Source organism: Bos javanicus, chromosome 7 (genome assembly GCF_032452875.1).
Source record: "Bos javanicus breed banteng chromosome 7, ARS-OSU_banteng_1.0, whole genome shotgun sequence".
Classification (NCBI taxonomy): domain Eukaryota; kingdom Metazoa; phylum Chordata; class Mammalia; order Artiodactyla; family Bovidae; genus Bos; species Bos javanicus.
In genome coordinates, this window is record NC_083874.1 from 21,523,543 (window position 1) to 21,537,393 (window position 13,851).

A 13,851-nucleotide genomic window follows, 5' to 3' on the forward strand; every position below is an offset into this window, starting at 1 on the left:
GATCCTACCTCACGGACTCTGCAGTTAGTATTAACACTGACGGGAGTGTTCTTTCCTCAGACTTTAAAAGACCCACTCCCTGTTAAATGAATGAATAAGTATTTAGAGATAATTTGTTGCTATTAGAAAAGAGATTCTTCTTTTCTATAGAAAAGAATTTCAATAATGAAGCAGGAGGGCCTTCCCTGGTGGTCCAGTGGTTAAGACTTCACATGTCCACTGCAGGAGGAACAGGTTCAATCCCTGGTTGGGGAACCAAGATCCCACATGACACAGCCAGAAAAAGAAAAGAATGAGTCAGGAAAACAAGTCTACAGACTATCAGAATAGTTCAAAGGGAAGAAGGTGGTGGCTTGGACCAGGAAAACAGTAGGGATGAAATGAAGGGACATATTCTGGACATACTGTAGAAGAGTACATAAGAACTGCTTATGAATTAGAAACAAGATGAGATAAAGGAATCACTAAAAGAATGACAAACAGGTTTCTGCATGAGCAAAGGTGCAGATGACATCATTTATTAAACTGCAGGGTGCTGATGCTGAGGTAGTAACAGGCTTGAGAATGTGAGAGGAATGGGGGAACAGGGAACCAAGAGTTCTATTTTCAGTATGTTATATTGGAGATCCCCATTAAATACTTAAACAGCTGGACATATATGTCTATAGTTTAGGAAAGAAGTTAGGACTAAATACAATATTTGGGAATTCATCAGCATGTAACTGTACAGGGAACCACTGACCCAAACTGCCTGTCAAGGCCAGGCCCTATAGTAACCATCTGCATGGGTTATCTTAACAACAGGAGTTCTTGGTAAAGAATGTGGAACTAACAAGCTACCACCAACCGGAAGAATTTGCGAAACATCAAAAGGAGACAGGAGACATTAATCCATGTGTCCTACCAATCTCCCAGAATCCTTCTCACTGGAATCTATCCTGGACGAGCAATGAGAACAGCACCAGGAAGGACCCTGAGTCAGAATGATTGGCCAGAGATAACCTGGAAAGTAACCCTATTAGCATAAAACCTGAGACCACGAGTCACACGACAGAGCAGTTCTCCTGAGTTCCCTTACTCTGCTGCTCTTTGCCCGAGTACCCCTTCCCAATGAAGTTACTTGCTTTTTCAGCACATGTCTCCTCAGACAATTCGTTTCTGAGTGTTAGACAAGAGCCCACTCTTGGGCCCTGAAAGAGGTCCCTCTTCCTGCAACATAACCGATACTTAAAGCTGTGAGAATGAATATCATCCAAGAAGAGTCAGGCAAAAGTAGACTCATTAAAGGAGACTAAAGGATGGCCCATCAAAAAAGAGGTATGAGATTATGGTGTCATGAAAGCCAAGAGAGCAATGTTTTAAAAAAAAAAGAGGAAAACCAATTATTAATACATCAAATCTGCAGAGAAAGTATTGAGAACTAGAAAATAACCGTTTTGAAACTTTCCTGGTGGTCCGGTGACTAAGACTCTGTGCTCCCAACACAGGAGACCCTGGCCAGGAAACTAGAACCCACATGCCACAAGATACAAAGACAAAGATTCTGCATGTCACAACTGAAAAAAGAGAAGATCCCACATGCCACAAGATCAAAGACCCCCACGTGCCACCACAAAGATTTGGCACAGCTAAACAAAATTTTTTTTTAAAGTTATCTGGCAATATGGAGATTACTGGTGACCTTACAAGAGCAGTTTTAGTGAGGGGGAAAAAAAGAAAATCTAAACAGAGTAGGCTGGGGAGAAAAGGGGAAGCAATAAAGTGAAAACAATGAGTACACATAACTCTTAAGAATTTTGGTATAAACAGAACAAAGAGTAGTAGCCAGAGGCTGAACTGGAGTAAAGGGAGAGTTTGTTTGTAGACTGGTGCAACCTGACCATGTTTATCTGCTGACGTAAATGATACCCTAAAGAGGGAGAAACTGAATGCAGGAGCAAAGACAGCTGAAAGGCAAAATGCCTGACTTGACAAAAGTGACTGATATTGGATCTAGGTTCCAAGAGGACTTAATTGACCTTAAAACAAATGATAAACAATGTACCCCTATCACAAAGGTGAAAACACTACAGATATATATGCAGGGTAGTTTGGTAGATTTAATTATTGGAAATGAGGACTTTCCATCTGATTCCTTCTACTTTCTCAAGAAAACACAAGGCAAGATCATCCATCAATTGAACAGAGTACATTTTAAGTTTAAGAGAAGGTGTGAAATAGTCATTGTAGAAAAGGCTCAGTAAATGTAGTAAATGATTTACTATTTCTAAAGAAAAATTAATTCCTTTGTTGGGAACAATTAAATCATACTAAGGATAATTAGTAACACTAGGAGTACACAAAAGTAGTATACAGAAAAGATCTTAATGACCTGGATAACCACGATGGTGTGCTCATTCACCTAGAGCCAGACATCCTGGAGTGCAAAGTCAAGTGGGCTGTAGGAAGCATCACTACAAACAAAGCTAGTGGAGGTGATGGAACTCCAGCTGAGCTATTTCAGATTCTAAAAGATGATGCTGTTAAAGTGTTGCATTCAATATGCCAGCAAATTTGGAAAACTCAGCAGTGGCCACAGGACTGGAAAAGGTCAGTTTTCATTCCAATCCCAAAGAAGGGCAATGCCAAAGAATGTTCAACACGCGGCACAACTGCACTCATGTCACACGCTAGCAAAGTAATGCTCAAGATTCTCCAAGATAGGCTTCCAACAGTATATGAACCAAGAACTTCCAGACGTTCAAGCTGGATTTAGAAAATGCAGAAGAACCAGAGACAAATTGCCAAATCAGCTGGATCATAGAAAAAGCAAGAGAATTCCAGAAAAACATCTACTTCTGCTTCACTGACTACACTAAAGCCTTTGTGTGGATCACAACAAACTGGAAAATTCCTTAAAGAAATGGGAATACCAGATCACCTCTCCTGAGAGACCTGTACGCAGGTCAAGAAACAACAGTTAGAACCAGACATGGAACAATGAACTGGTTCAAAACTTGGAAAAGAGTAGTTCAAGGCTGTATATTGTCACCCTGCTTATTTAACTTATATGCAGAGTATATCATGTGAAATGCAGGCCTGGATGAAACACAAGCTGGAATCAAGATTGCCAGGAGAAATATCAATAACCTCAGATATGCAGATGATACTACCCTTATGGCAGAAAGCGAAGAGGAACTAAAGAACCTCTTGATGAAAGCGGAAGAGGAGAGTGAAAAAGCTGGTTTAAAACTCAGCATTCAAAAAACTAAGATCATGGCATCTGGCCCCATCACTTCATGGCAAACAGATGGGGAAACAATGGAAACAATGACAGACTTCATTTTCCTGGGCTCCAAAATCACTGCAGATGGTGACTGCAGCCGTGAAATTAAAAGATGCTTACGAAAAGCTTTTAAGAAAAGCTATGACAAACTCAGCATACTAAAAAGCAGAGACATTACTTTGCCAACAAAGGTCTGTAGAGTCAAAGTTATGGTTTTTCCAGTAGTCATGTATGGATATGAGAGTTGGACCATAAAGAAACTAAGTGCTGAACTGATGCTTCTGAACTGTGGTGTTAGAGAAGACTCTTGAGAGTCCCTTGGACTGCAAGGAGATCAAACCAGTCAATCCTAAAGGAAATTAGTCCTGAATATTCATTGGAAGGACTGATGCTGAAGCTCCAATACTTTGGCCACCTGATGAGAAGAACTGACTCACTGGAAAAGACCCTGATGCTGGGAAAGACTGAAGGTAGGAGAAGGGGACGACAGAGGATAAGATGGTTGGATGGCATCACCGACTCAATGGACATGAGTTTGAGCAAGCTCTGGGAGATGGTGAAGGACAGGGAAGCCTGGCATGCTGCAGTTCATGGGGTCGCAAAGAGTCGGACACGACTGAGCAACTGAAGACCACCACTAGGAAACCAAGCTGAGTGCCTTGTGGATAATTTCCCTTAAAGATAAGGATTGGCACAAAACAAAGTCAGACAATCTGGGATATACTGGGTTGTACCTAATACAAATTCTTAAGTTCTTACTTATGACCGTAATAATACTGTTAGCTATATTATTTTTTTACATTGCCTGTTTTATAAGATTGTCATTTCTTGCATTTACCATTGTGTGACTGAGTCTCCAACAAAAATATATAGTTCTATATGAGGTCAATGACTATAACAGTGGTACTCTTATGAGAAGAAGCTAGAAGAGGGAATTTTTTCCTAGACCGTAAGAACCTAGTAATTAATACAGGTGGTATAGAAATTTATGGCTACTGTTAGTAAGGCCTAGTCCAATAATAGCTCACTGAGCAGCCTAGCAACAAAATTTCACCAGACCCAGGAATGAGCATTCCAAGCACCATGGGATGAAATGGTTATGAAAGGGCCCTTTTTATGACCATAAAATTTATGACCATAAAGGGGCCCTGACAACTGGAGACTGGCACTTGCCACCTACCGCTGTAGGTTGGTGGCAAGGATTAAATCATGAGCCGCTGCAGCTGCTGACCTTTAAACACTCCCTAAAAGAGGTTCAGGGTAGAGATCAGTAATGAGGCACTCACTCTGTGCTCTGGGAAAAACTGACAAAACAGGCCTTCAGATAGATATTTTCAGGAGATTTTATGAGCCCAAATTCTTGCATCTTCTCATACCTAGAGAGGTACTAACATCATTAATGGCACCATGTGCTTTGACTATTACGGAGAAAACCACAATTAAAAGTCAAAATGGAGTAACTATGCTTTAGACATCCAAGGCAATACTAAGTGACACTTAGTACTGGGTGTGATTTCAGACAAGTCCTTATATTGTTGAGAACTTAAGTTTTCTGAGCGGTATCAGTCTTGAGATGCCACCAGCCATTCTCAAAACAGTGTCTGCTAACAGCTGGCAACTACAACCTTACTTTTTAAAAGTCTCCTCTTATAACTGTTACATTTTTAGATATTAAAATTGCTTTACAAAATAACAAAAAGAAGAGATATGTATGATGATCAACAGCTTCTATTATTTATGTGTTAATATCACATCAAAGGTTAAAACCTAGTTAGATTAAACTAGACAACTGGCTACCTGGTTACAAGTCTCCCCAAAGCACTAGGTCCAAACTGGGTTTAGGCTTATTTTCCTGAGAAGAAATGAGATCTGTTTTGTCTATTAATGTCAGGTTATCCAACCGAGTCTATAACACCCACATCAAATCACACTGGGCTAACAGAAGCAGACATCAAAAATATGTAAGATAAAAAAAAAAAAAAAATATGTAAGATCATGCCAAATGGCTCCATCCCTTCTGACAGGGTAACCCCAGTACTGACTCTATATGGACCAGGATCAAAATTGCTACCATATATAACCTGGTTCTTACTCCTGCTTGGGCCCTGGTTATAATAGTTCATTTATTGGTTTTTGGCCCCTGCCTTTTTAATCTACTTGTTAAGTTTGTCTCTTCCAGATTACAGTAGTTTCATATCAAGACAATGGCGATGCGGAGATGCCAGCCACTCCTCAGAACAGATCCTGCTGGTGTAACAACAGAGGTCATCCTGGGCCCTTTATTGAGACAGGGTGAGAGCTCTGTGACCCCAACTAGGTAGGCTTACATGCCCCATGCCAGCCCAAAAGACAGACCTTCACCCTTTATCCTCCCAATAAAGATTTCTTGGGGTTCACATCTCTCAGGGGGGATTTGAGACAGGAGATAGATGTGCCCCGGGCTGAGCAGCTGGAGTTTGCCCCTGTGGACAGATACTCCAAGACGAAAATAACAGCAGAAGTGAGGAGGACCTGAGCCCTGCCCAGATAGAGACCACATATTTCTCATTCTTGAGGTCAAGGAGACATTCCCAACAACACATGCACAGAAAGGCTCCTAAGGGGCAAAAAAAATGGGGGAACCACCCCATGGTAGATGATGTCAACCTGCCCATAGGCCTCTTCACTAGAATCCACCTTGGCTGAAAAATGTGCGCTCACACAGGGGAGGACCTTGAGTTAAATCAAATACAGGCTCAGAACCAGGCAAAGTAATATGACTGGCCAGAGAAAACCTGGAAGGAATGTCCCATATAAGTGATTCAAACTACCTCCAGGGCATGATTCTCTGAGGCTGCTCATGTGAGTCTATTCATACATATTCTTTTTCTTTCAAATAAACACTTCACATGTTTCATGACTTTCTGTCTCTGTGGAAATTAATTTCTACAAAACAATGGGCCAGGGCCTTGTCAGTGACCACTGGCCCTGATGGTCTAGAGTCTAGGATTCGGTGCTCTATTGCAGCCTGACTTCAGTCTCTGGCCAGGGAGCCAAAATCCTGCTTCAAGCCACTGCAGGCCAAGATTGCCCGAGATCACTTTCATAATCAGTTATCTTTAGCCATATAAAAGTGGAAACAATTTAAAAGACTATCAACAGTGCATCAGTTAAATAAGCTAGAGAATATAAACTCAATTGAATACTATTAAGTAATTAAAAATAATGAAAGTGAAAGTGAAGTCGCCCAGTCGTGTCCAACTCTTCACCACCCCATGGACTGCAGCCCATCAGGCTCCTCCGTCCATTGCATTTTCCAGGCAAGAGTACTGGAGTGGGGTGCCATTGCCTTCTCCGAAAAATAATGAAACAAAAGCATATATATCTTAACGTATCTGCAGGTGGCACAGTGGTAAAGAATCCATCTGCCAACGCAGGAGACACTGGTTTGTTTCCTGGGTTGGGAAGATCCCTGGGAGAAGGCAACCCACGCCAGTATTCTTCTGGGAAATACCATGGACAGAGGAGCCTGGAGGGCTACAGTTCATGGGGCCACAAGAGTTGGACATGACTTAGCAACTAAAAAAACAGCAACAAAAATATCACAAAATAAATACTTGATTTGTACAATAGTCAAAATAAAATTCTATTAATATACTAAAATATTTATGTGAGTGTATTTGTATACAGAGGTTTTTTTTCCATAAACATACAAAAAAGCCTGGAAGAAATACACAACAAACTCTTGGGAAGCAGGGGTAATGAGAGGCACAGGACCTCACTACACATATGCCAAAGTAAAACCTACTTCGGGAAGAGAGATAAATCAGGAGTTTGGGATTAGTAGATACATAGTAATATATATAAGATAAGAGTGATTTAACACAGGCAACAATATTGTATATCTTGTAACAAGCTATAATGGAAAATAATCAAAAAATACACGCATATCACTGAATCACTTTTCTGTATACCTGAAACTAATGCAATATTGTGAATCAACTATACTGCAATAAAAAAAGGAAAAACTATAAACCAAAATGTATATAGAAAAGTCTATGTCCTAAACACACACTAATAGTTAAAACACCATAATTCAAAGATTCATACACAGACTTTCATCATGGTACATTTTAATGAAAAACTAAAAGCAAGGCTAAATATAAGAAAATGATGCAATCATTAAAAATGTTCATAAAAGGTTAGGTGTTTTAAGTAGAAAATATTTCAGACAAAGAAGTACAAAGATTTAAAAAGCACCTATGTACATATATACAATAGAGTATTACTCAGCCATTAAAAAGAATGCATTTGAATCAGTTCTAATGAGGTTGATGAAACTGGAACCTATTATACAGAGTGAAGTAAGTGAGAAAGAAAAACACCAATATAGTATACTAACCCATACATATGGAATTTAGAAAGATGGTAACGATGACCCTATATGCAAGAGAGACACAAGATGAGAGACACAGATGTGAAGAACAATCTTTTGGACTCTGAGGGAGAAGGCGAGGGTGGGATGATTTGAGGGAGTAGTGTTGAAACGTGAAGCAGATCGCCAGTGCAGGTTCAATGCATAAGACGGGGTGCTCAGGGCTGGTTCACTAGGATGACTCTGGGGGATGGAATCGGGAGGGAGGTGGGCGAGGGGTTCTGGATGGGGAACACATGTGCAGCCGTGGCTGACTCATGTCAATGTATGGCAAAAACCACTACAATATCGTAAAGCAATTAGCCTCCAATTAAAGTAAGTAAATTAATAAAATAAAAAGTACCCATGTACCAAACACCCAGACTAAGAATTTAATATAGTTTTTAATAACACAGGACTAGATGATAATGTTAGATGGAAAAAAAGCTCAGAACACAAAATTAAGAGTATGACTTCAGCTACTTAAGACAGTACGTAAAGGAGAAGAAACACATGAAAATGTCAACAATGGCTATCACTCACTGACTGTACATGAGTGACTTTCATATCTCATATTGTTCCACTGCCAAGTTTTCTACAATGAGCTATCACTTTTATCATTATAAAAATTTTATTAAAAAAATGTTTCTGGAGTAGGAAATAGCAACCCACCCCAGTATTTTTGCCTGGAAAATCCCATGGACAGAGGAGCCTGGTAAGCTGCAGTCCATGGGGTTGCAGAGTTGGACGTAACTGAGCACGCACATACAAAACAGAAACAGACTCACAGAGAACAGACTTGTGGTTGTCAAGGAGACGAGGGGAGGAGGAGGGGTGGACTGGGAGTTTGGAGTCAACAGATGCAAACTATTACATTTAGCATGGATACACAACAGGGTCCAACTCTATAGCACAGGAAGCTATATTCAATATCCTGTAATAAACCATGATGGAAAAGAATATGAAAAAGTATATAACTGAATCATTTTGCTATGCAGAAATTAACACATATTAACACAATCAAATCAACTATACTTCAATAAAATTAAAAAATAAAAGAAAAAAAAATTTCACTGGCATCATTACCTTGGGATCGTGAACAAATGTATTTCCTTTGGTTCCAGGAGGAAAATCTCCAGTACAAATATATTTTAGACATTCAATGATGGTCTAAAGAAATAGAAAATTATATTATTTACTTATTAGAAAACTGCAGAATTTAACCATAAAATGTTAATTCATTATAAATGTTTATAAAAAAGACTATAAAATACATGATTAGGTAAATTTTGATATTATAAAACCTGACATATAAATATAGAAAAGCTATATAATTAAGAAGGTATACTGAAATAAAAAATAATTATTATTTTGGGAGGAAAATTTTCTATTTCTTATTAAACTGTTTTTAATAACATTGGCTTAAACAGCTCACCATAGCTGATTATACTATATTGTATAAATGAGATTTATTGAGAGTGAAACTTAAATGTTCTCACACACACACATAAAAGGATAAAAAGTGAGGCTGATACCCTGCAGGGCCCTGTGGGGCTCCTGGGCACAAGGACTTTCTGTGTTCCCCATTTCTTTGATTATAGGAAGCAGCCTTCATTCACCCTCCATGACCTTCCCTGAGTTCCAAAGGGCAGATTCATGCAATAAAGTTATTTAGGGGAGGGAGGGGATGAGACCAGAGAGAGACAGTCAAGAGCAGCCTTGGGGTAAGGTCCTGTTTCCCTACCAACAGATACACACACTATCACAATATCTTTGAGCTACTCTGCAGATACAGACGGAGAAGGCCCTGGCACCCCACTCCAGTACTCTTGCCTGGAAAATCCCATGGACGGAGGAGCCTGGTGGGCTGCAGTCCATGGGGTCGCTAAGAGTGGGACACGACTGAGCGACTTCACTTTCATGCATTGGAGAAAGAAATGGCAACCCACTCCAGTGTTCTTGCCCGGAGAATCCCAGGGATGGGGGAGCCTGGTGGGCTACCGTCTATGGGGTCGCACAGAGTCGGACACAACTGAAGCGACTTAGCAGAAGCAGCAGCAGCAGCAATACCGAAACCCCTCCAGGTGGGATGCTGCCCAGGACATGCAGACCCCAGAGTAATTACACCTGAGGGTTGATGATGTTGACTCCTACTTCCCTCACCATCAGAAGAACGGCCAGGAGCTAATCATGCTGTTACTAGAAAACTTGTCACTATATTCCCCAGTTGGGGACACATGGTTTGGAGGGCATGAGCCCGCTGTGTCCCCCTTTCCATGGCAAAGCAATAAAGCTACCCTTTTCTACTTCACCCAAAACTGTCTCCGGGATTTAATTTGGCAACGTTGTACAGAGAAGCTGAGCTTTCTGGTTCAAGGTGATAGATATTTTAACTAACTAGAAGAAGAGAAACCTTTTGGGGAACACATGTTTGTCAAATCACCATGATGTATACTTTAAATAGCCTACAATGTATATGCTATTATACTCCAATAAAGCTGAATTTTTTTTTAAAGTTGAAACAAAACAAGTGGCTAGTATCAACCTTATGTGACAGGTACTGTACTAACCACTTTTACATACATTAAGCATTTAATTCTCACATTAACCCTAGGCCATAGAAACTATTTTTAACATCCATTTTATAAATGAGAAAACTAAGGCAAAGAACATTTAGGTCACTTTTGCCCAGTCACACAATAAATGGAGAAGCAAAAAAAAAAAAAAAAAATTCTGTATTCAAGCAGCTAGGGCTCATAAACACTAAACATACTAACCTCTCCATCAGTACCACTTAATATAGTGCTTAGGTACATAAAAAAAGCATCAGTAAATAATCTTTCTACATAAACAAATAAACAAGAGTCTGGCATTTAACACCAAACCTTGTCTTTCTCTATGCTTTCCACTTCCTCTTCTCCCTGTTACAATGATACCACCTTGCTTTTCTCAAACCACCCTTTCAGACCAGAGAGCTTCTTGGCTACACTTCTTTCATAATTGCATACCATTCCAGGGCTCAACTCAAATTTCTAAGTATTTCCAGGGTTTTAAAAAGTCACAGTATATGAGCTGTGCTCTAACCTTTATTTGAACTAGGTAAGAGCATCCCAACAATAAAATGGTTTCTCAATTTAACCAAGCCCCAATGGATGTTTCATTTTAAAACTGTTATTTACCTAGTCATTATGCTTAGTCGGGATAGTCGGTTTTCTTAAAGTCATACATTTATATTTTATAACAACAACAACAAAAAAATCCCCAACGGGGACAACTACCAGGAAATGAATGCTATGCCATGAGAATAAAGAGAATTAAGAAAACATGAATATAGACAAAAAAAAAAGTTCCTGTGGGGCTGTGAGCTCCGTAAGCTCACGCAGTTAGCTCCCGGCCTCTCGGGATTCTCAAGAAAACCTTGTCCACTGGGCAGCAGTGGACAAAAGTCTGGTCGGCGCCTCAGGTGACAGACACCTGAAGGCCACACCAAGCCATGCTCCCGGGCACGCAAGTCAGCTGACGACCCAGGTGTACCCTGGGGCCCCAGGAGCTGAGTCATATTGACTCCTCTCACCCTAGAGTTCCGAACTCTGCAGATATTCTACTCCAGATTTGTAACACGTGGCGACCCATAAACTGAAGGCGGCTCCTTAGAGGACTTACCGTTTTCCCCGCCCCATTGGGTCCAACCAAAATTGTAAGGGGACTGAAGAAAGTGATAATTTGTTTATCTTTATCCTCTATTCCAAAACTCCGCACGCCCTGAATGCTCATCTTTTCGATCCGGGACATGTTTGCAAACGTTTCGTTTCTCAACAGCTGGGGTCTAGATCCCGGGGCCCACCAAAGTTTAGCAGCGAGGCCGGAGCACAGCAAGAACGGGTCGTAAGGACTCCAGCGTCTTGGAAGACTCGAGGTGGGACCGTCCCTCCCACAGTGGCTTTCTTCCCTGCTGCAGGACGAGAGCGGGGGTGGGGGCCAGCCCGGGGCTGCCCACGACACACGCGGGCAGTACCCCAGGCCCAGGGAGCCCGAGACCGAGGCACTCACAGACTCCCGCCTTGGCTACGCCGCGGGTCAGGTGGGTTGCTGCGCCGGCGCGCGTTTACGCCGCAGGCGCGGGGCACGCCGGGAAGTCGGAAGCTAGGTGCGCGCGCAGGTTTACAATCTGAGGCCTTTGCGTGCCAGGTCTTGAAATGGGCTTGTGTCTCCTAGCTGCGGACCGAGGGAGGAGGGGCGAGAGGGCGGGGAGGGGAGGGGCAGGGGTGAGGCGCCTCTCAGTTCAGTTCAGTCGCTCAGTCGTGTTTAACTCTTTGCGACCCCATGGACTGCAGCAGGCCAGGCTTCCCTGTCCATCACCAACTCCCGGAGCTTGCTCAAACTCATGTCCGCCGAGTGGGTGATGCCATCCAGCCATCTCATCCTCTGTTGTCCCCTTCTCCTCCTGCACTCAATCTTTCCCAGCGTCAGGGTCGTTTCTAATGAGTCAGTTCTTCGCCTTAGGTGGCCAAACTATTGGAGTTTCAGCTTCAGCATCAGTCCTTCCAATGAATAGTCGGGACTGATTTCCTTTAGGATTGACTGGTTTGATCTTGCAGTCCAAGGGACTCTCAAGAGTCTTCTCCAACACCACAGTTCAAAAGCATCAATTCTTTGGGCTCAGCTTTCTTTATAGTCCAACTATCACGTCCATACATGACTACTGGGAAAACCGTAACTTTGACTAGATGGACCTTTGTTGACAAGTAATATCTTTGCTTTTTAATATGCTGTGTTTATCATAGTTTTGATTCCAAGGAGCAAGCGTCCTTTAATTTCAAGCCTGCAGTCACCATCTGCAGTGATTTTGGAGCCCCCCAAAATAGTCTCTCACTGTTTCTATTGTTTCCCCGTCTATCTGCCATGAAGTGATGCGACCGGATGCCATGATCTTAGTTTTTTGAATGTTGAGTTTTAAGACAACTTTTTCACTCTCCTCTTTGACTTTCATCAAGAGGCTCTTTAGTTCTTCTTTGCTTTCTGCCATAAGGGTGGTGTTATCTGTGTATCTGAAATTATTGATGTTTCTCCCAGCAATCTTGATTCCAGCTTCAGCTTCATCCAGCCTGACATTTCATATGCTGTACTCTGCATATAAGTTAAATAAGCAGAGTGACAATATACAGCCTTGACATACTTCTTTCCAGATTTGGAACTAGTCTGTTTTTTCATGTCTGGCTCTAACTGTTGCTTCTTGACCTGCACACAGATTTCTCAGGAGGCAGGTCAGGTGGTCAGGTATTCCCATCTCTTGAAGAATTTTCCACATTTTGTTGTGATCCACATAGTCAAAGGCTTTGGGATAGTTAATAAAGCAGAAGTAGATGTTTTTCTGGAATTCTCTTGCTTTTTCGATGATCGTATAGATGTTAGCCCTTAGATCTCTGGTTCCTCTGCCTTTTCTAAATCCAGCTTGAACATCTAGAAATTCAGTTTGTGTACTGTTGATGCCTGGCTCAGAGAATTTTTAGCATTACTTTGCTAGCTAGTGTGAGATGAGTGCAATTGTGTGGCAGTTTGAACATTCTTTGACATTGCCTTTCTTTGGGATTGAAATGAAAACTGACCTTTGCCAGTCCTGCCCACTGCTGGGTTTTCCAAATTTTCTGGCATATTGAGTATAGTGCTTTAACAGCATCATCTTTTAGGATTTGAAATAGCTCAGCTGGAATTTCATCACCTCCCACTGGCTTTGTTCGTCGTGCTGCTTCCTAAGGCCCACTTGACTTTGCATTCCAGGATATCTGGCTCTAGGTGAGTGATCACACCATTGTAGTTATCTGGGTCATGAAGATCTTTTCTGTAGAGTTCTTCTGTGTATTCTTGCTACCTCTTCTTAATATCTTCTGCTTCTGTTAGGTCCATACCATTTCTGTCCACTATTGTGCTCATCTTTGCATGAAATGTTCCCTTGGTACGTCTAATTTTCTTGCGATCTCTGGTCTTTCCCATTATATTGGTTTCCTCTATTTATTTGCATTGATCATTAAGGAAGACTTTCTTATCTCTCCTTGCTATTCTTTGGAAGTCTGCATTCAAATGGGTATATCTTTCCTTTTCTCCTTTGCCTTTAGCTTCTCTTCTTTTCTCAGCTATTTGTAAGGCCTCTTCAAACAACCATTTTGCCCTTTTGCATTTCTTTTTCTTGGGGATG

General features: G+C 41.4%; 1 protein-coding gene across 1 annotated transcript in view; it reads right to left on the reverse strand.

The window, feature by feature from the left end:
- Positions 1 to 11,760, reverse strand: part of RAD50 (RAD50 double strand break repair protein) — a 107,467-nt gene extending 95,707 nt beyond the window's left edge. The window contains exons 1-2 of the mRNA XM_061422840.1: positions 11,322 to 11,760; positions 8,745 to 8,828 (exon numbers count right to left, since the gene is read on the reverse strand). Of these exons, the coding sequence (XP_061278824.1) occupies positions 8,745 to 8,828; positions 11,322 to 11,450 (213 nt within the window). The 5' untranslated portion in view covers positions 11,451 to 11,760. The remainder of the gene's footprint in view (positions 1 to 8,744; positions 8,829 to 11,321) is intronic.
- Between the last annotated feature and the right edge of the window lie 2,091 nt (positions 11,761 to 13,851).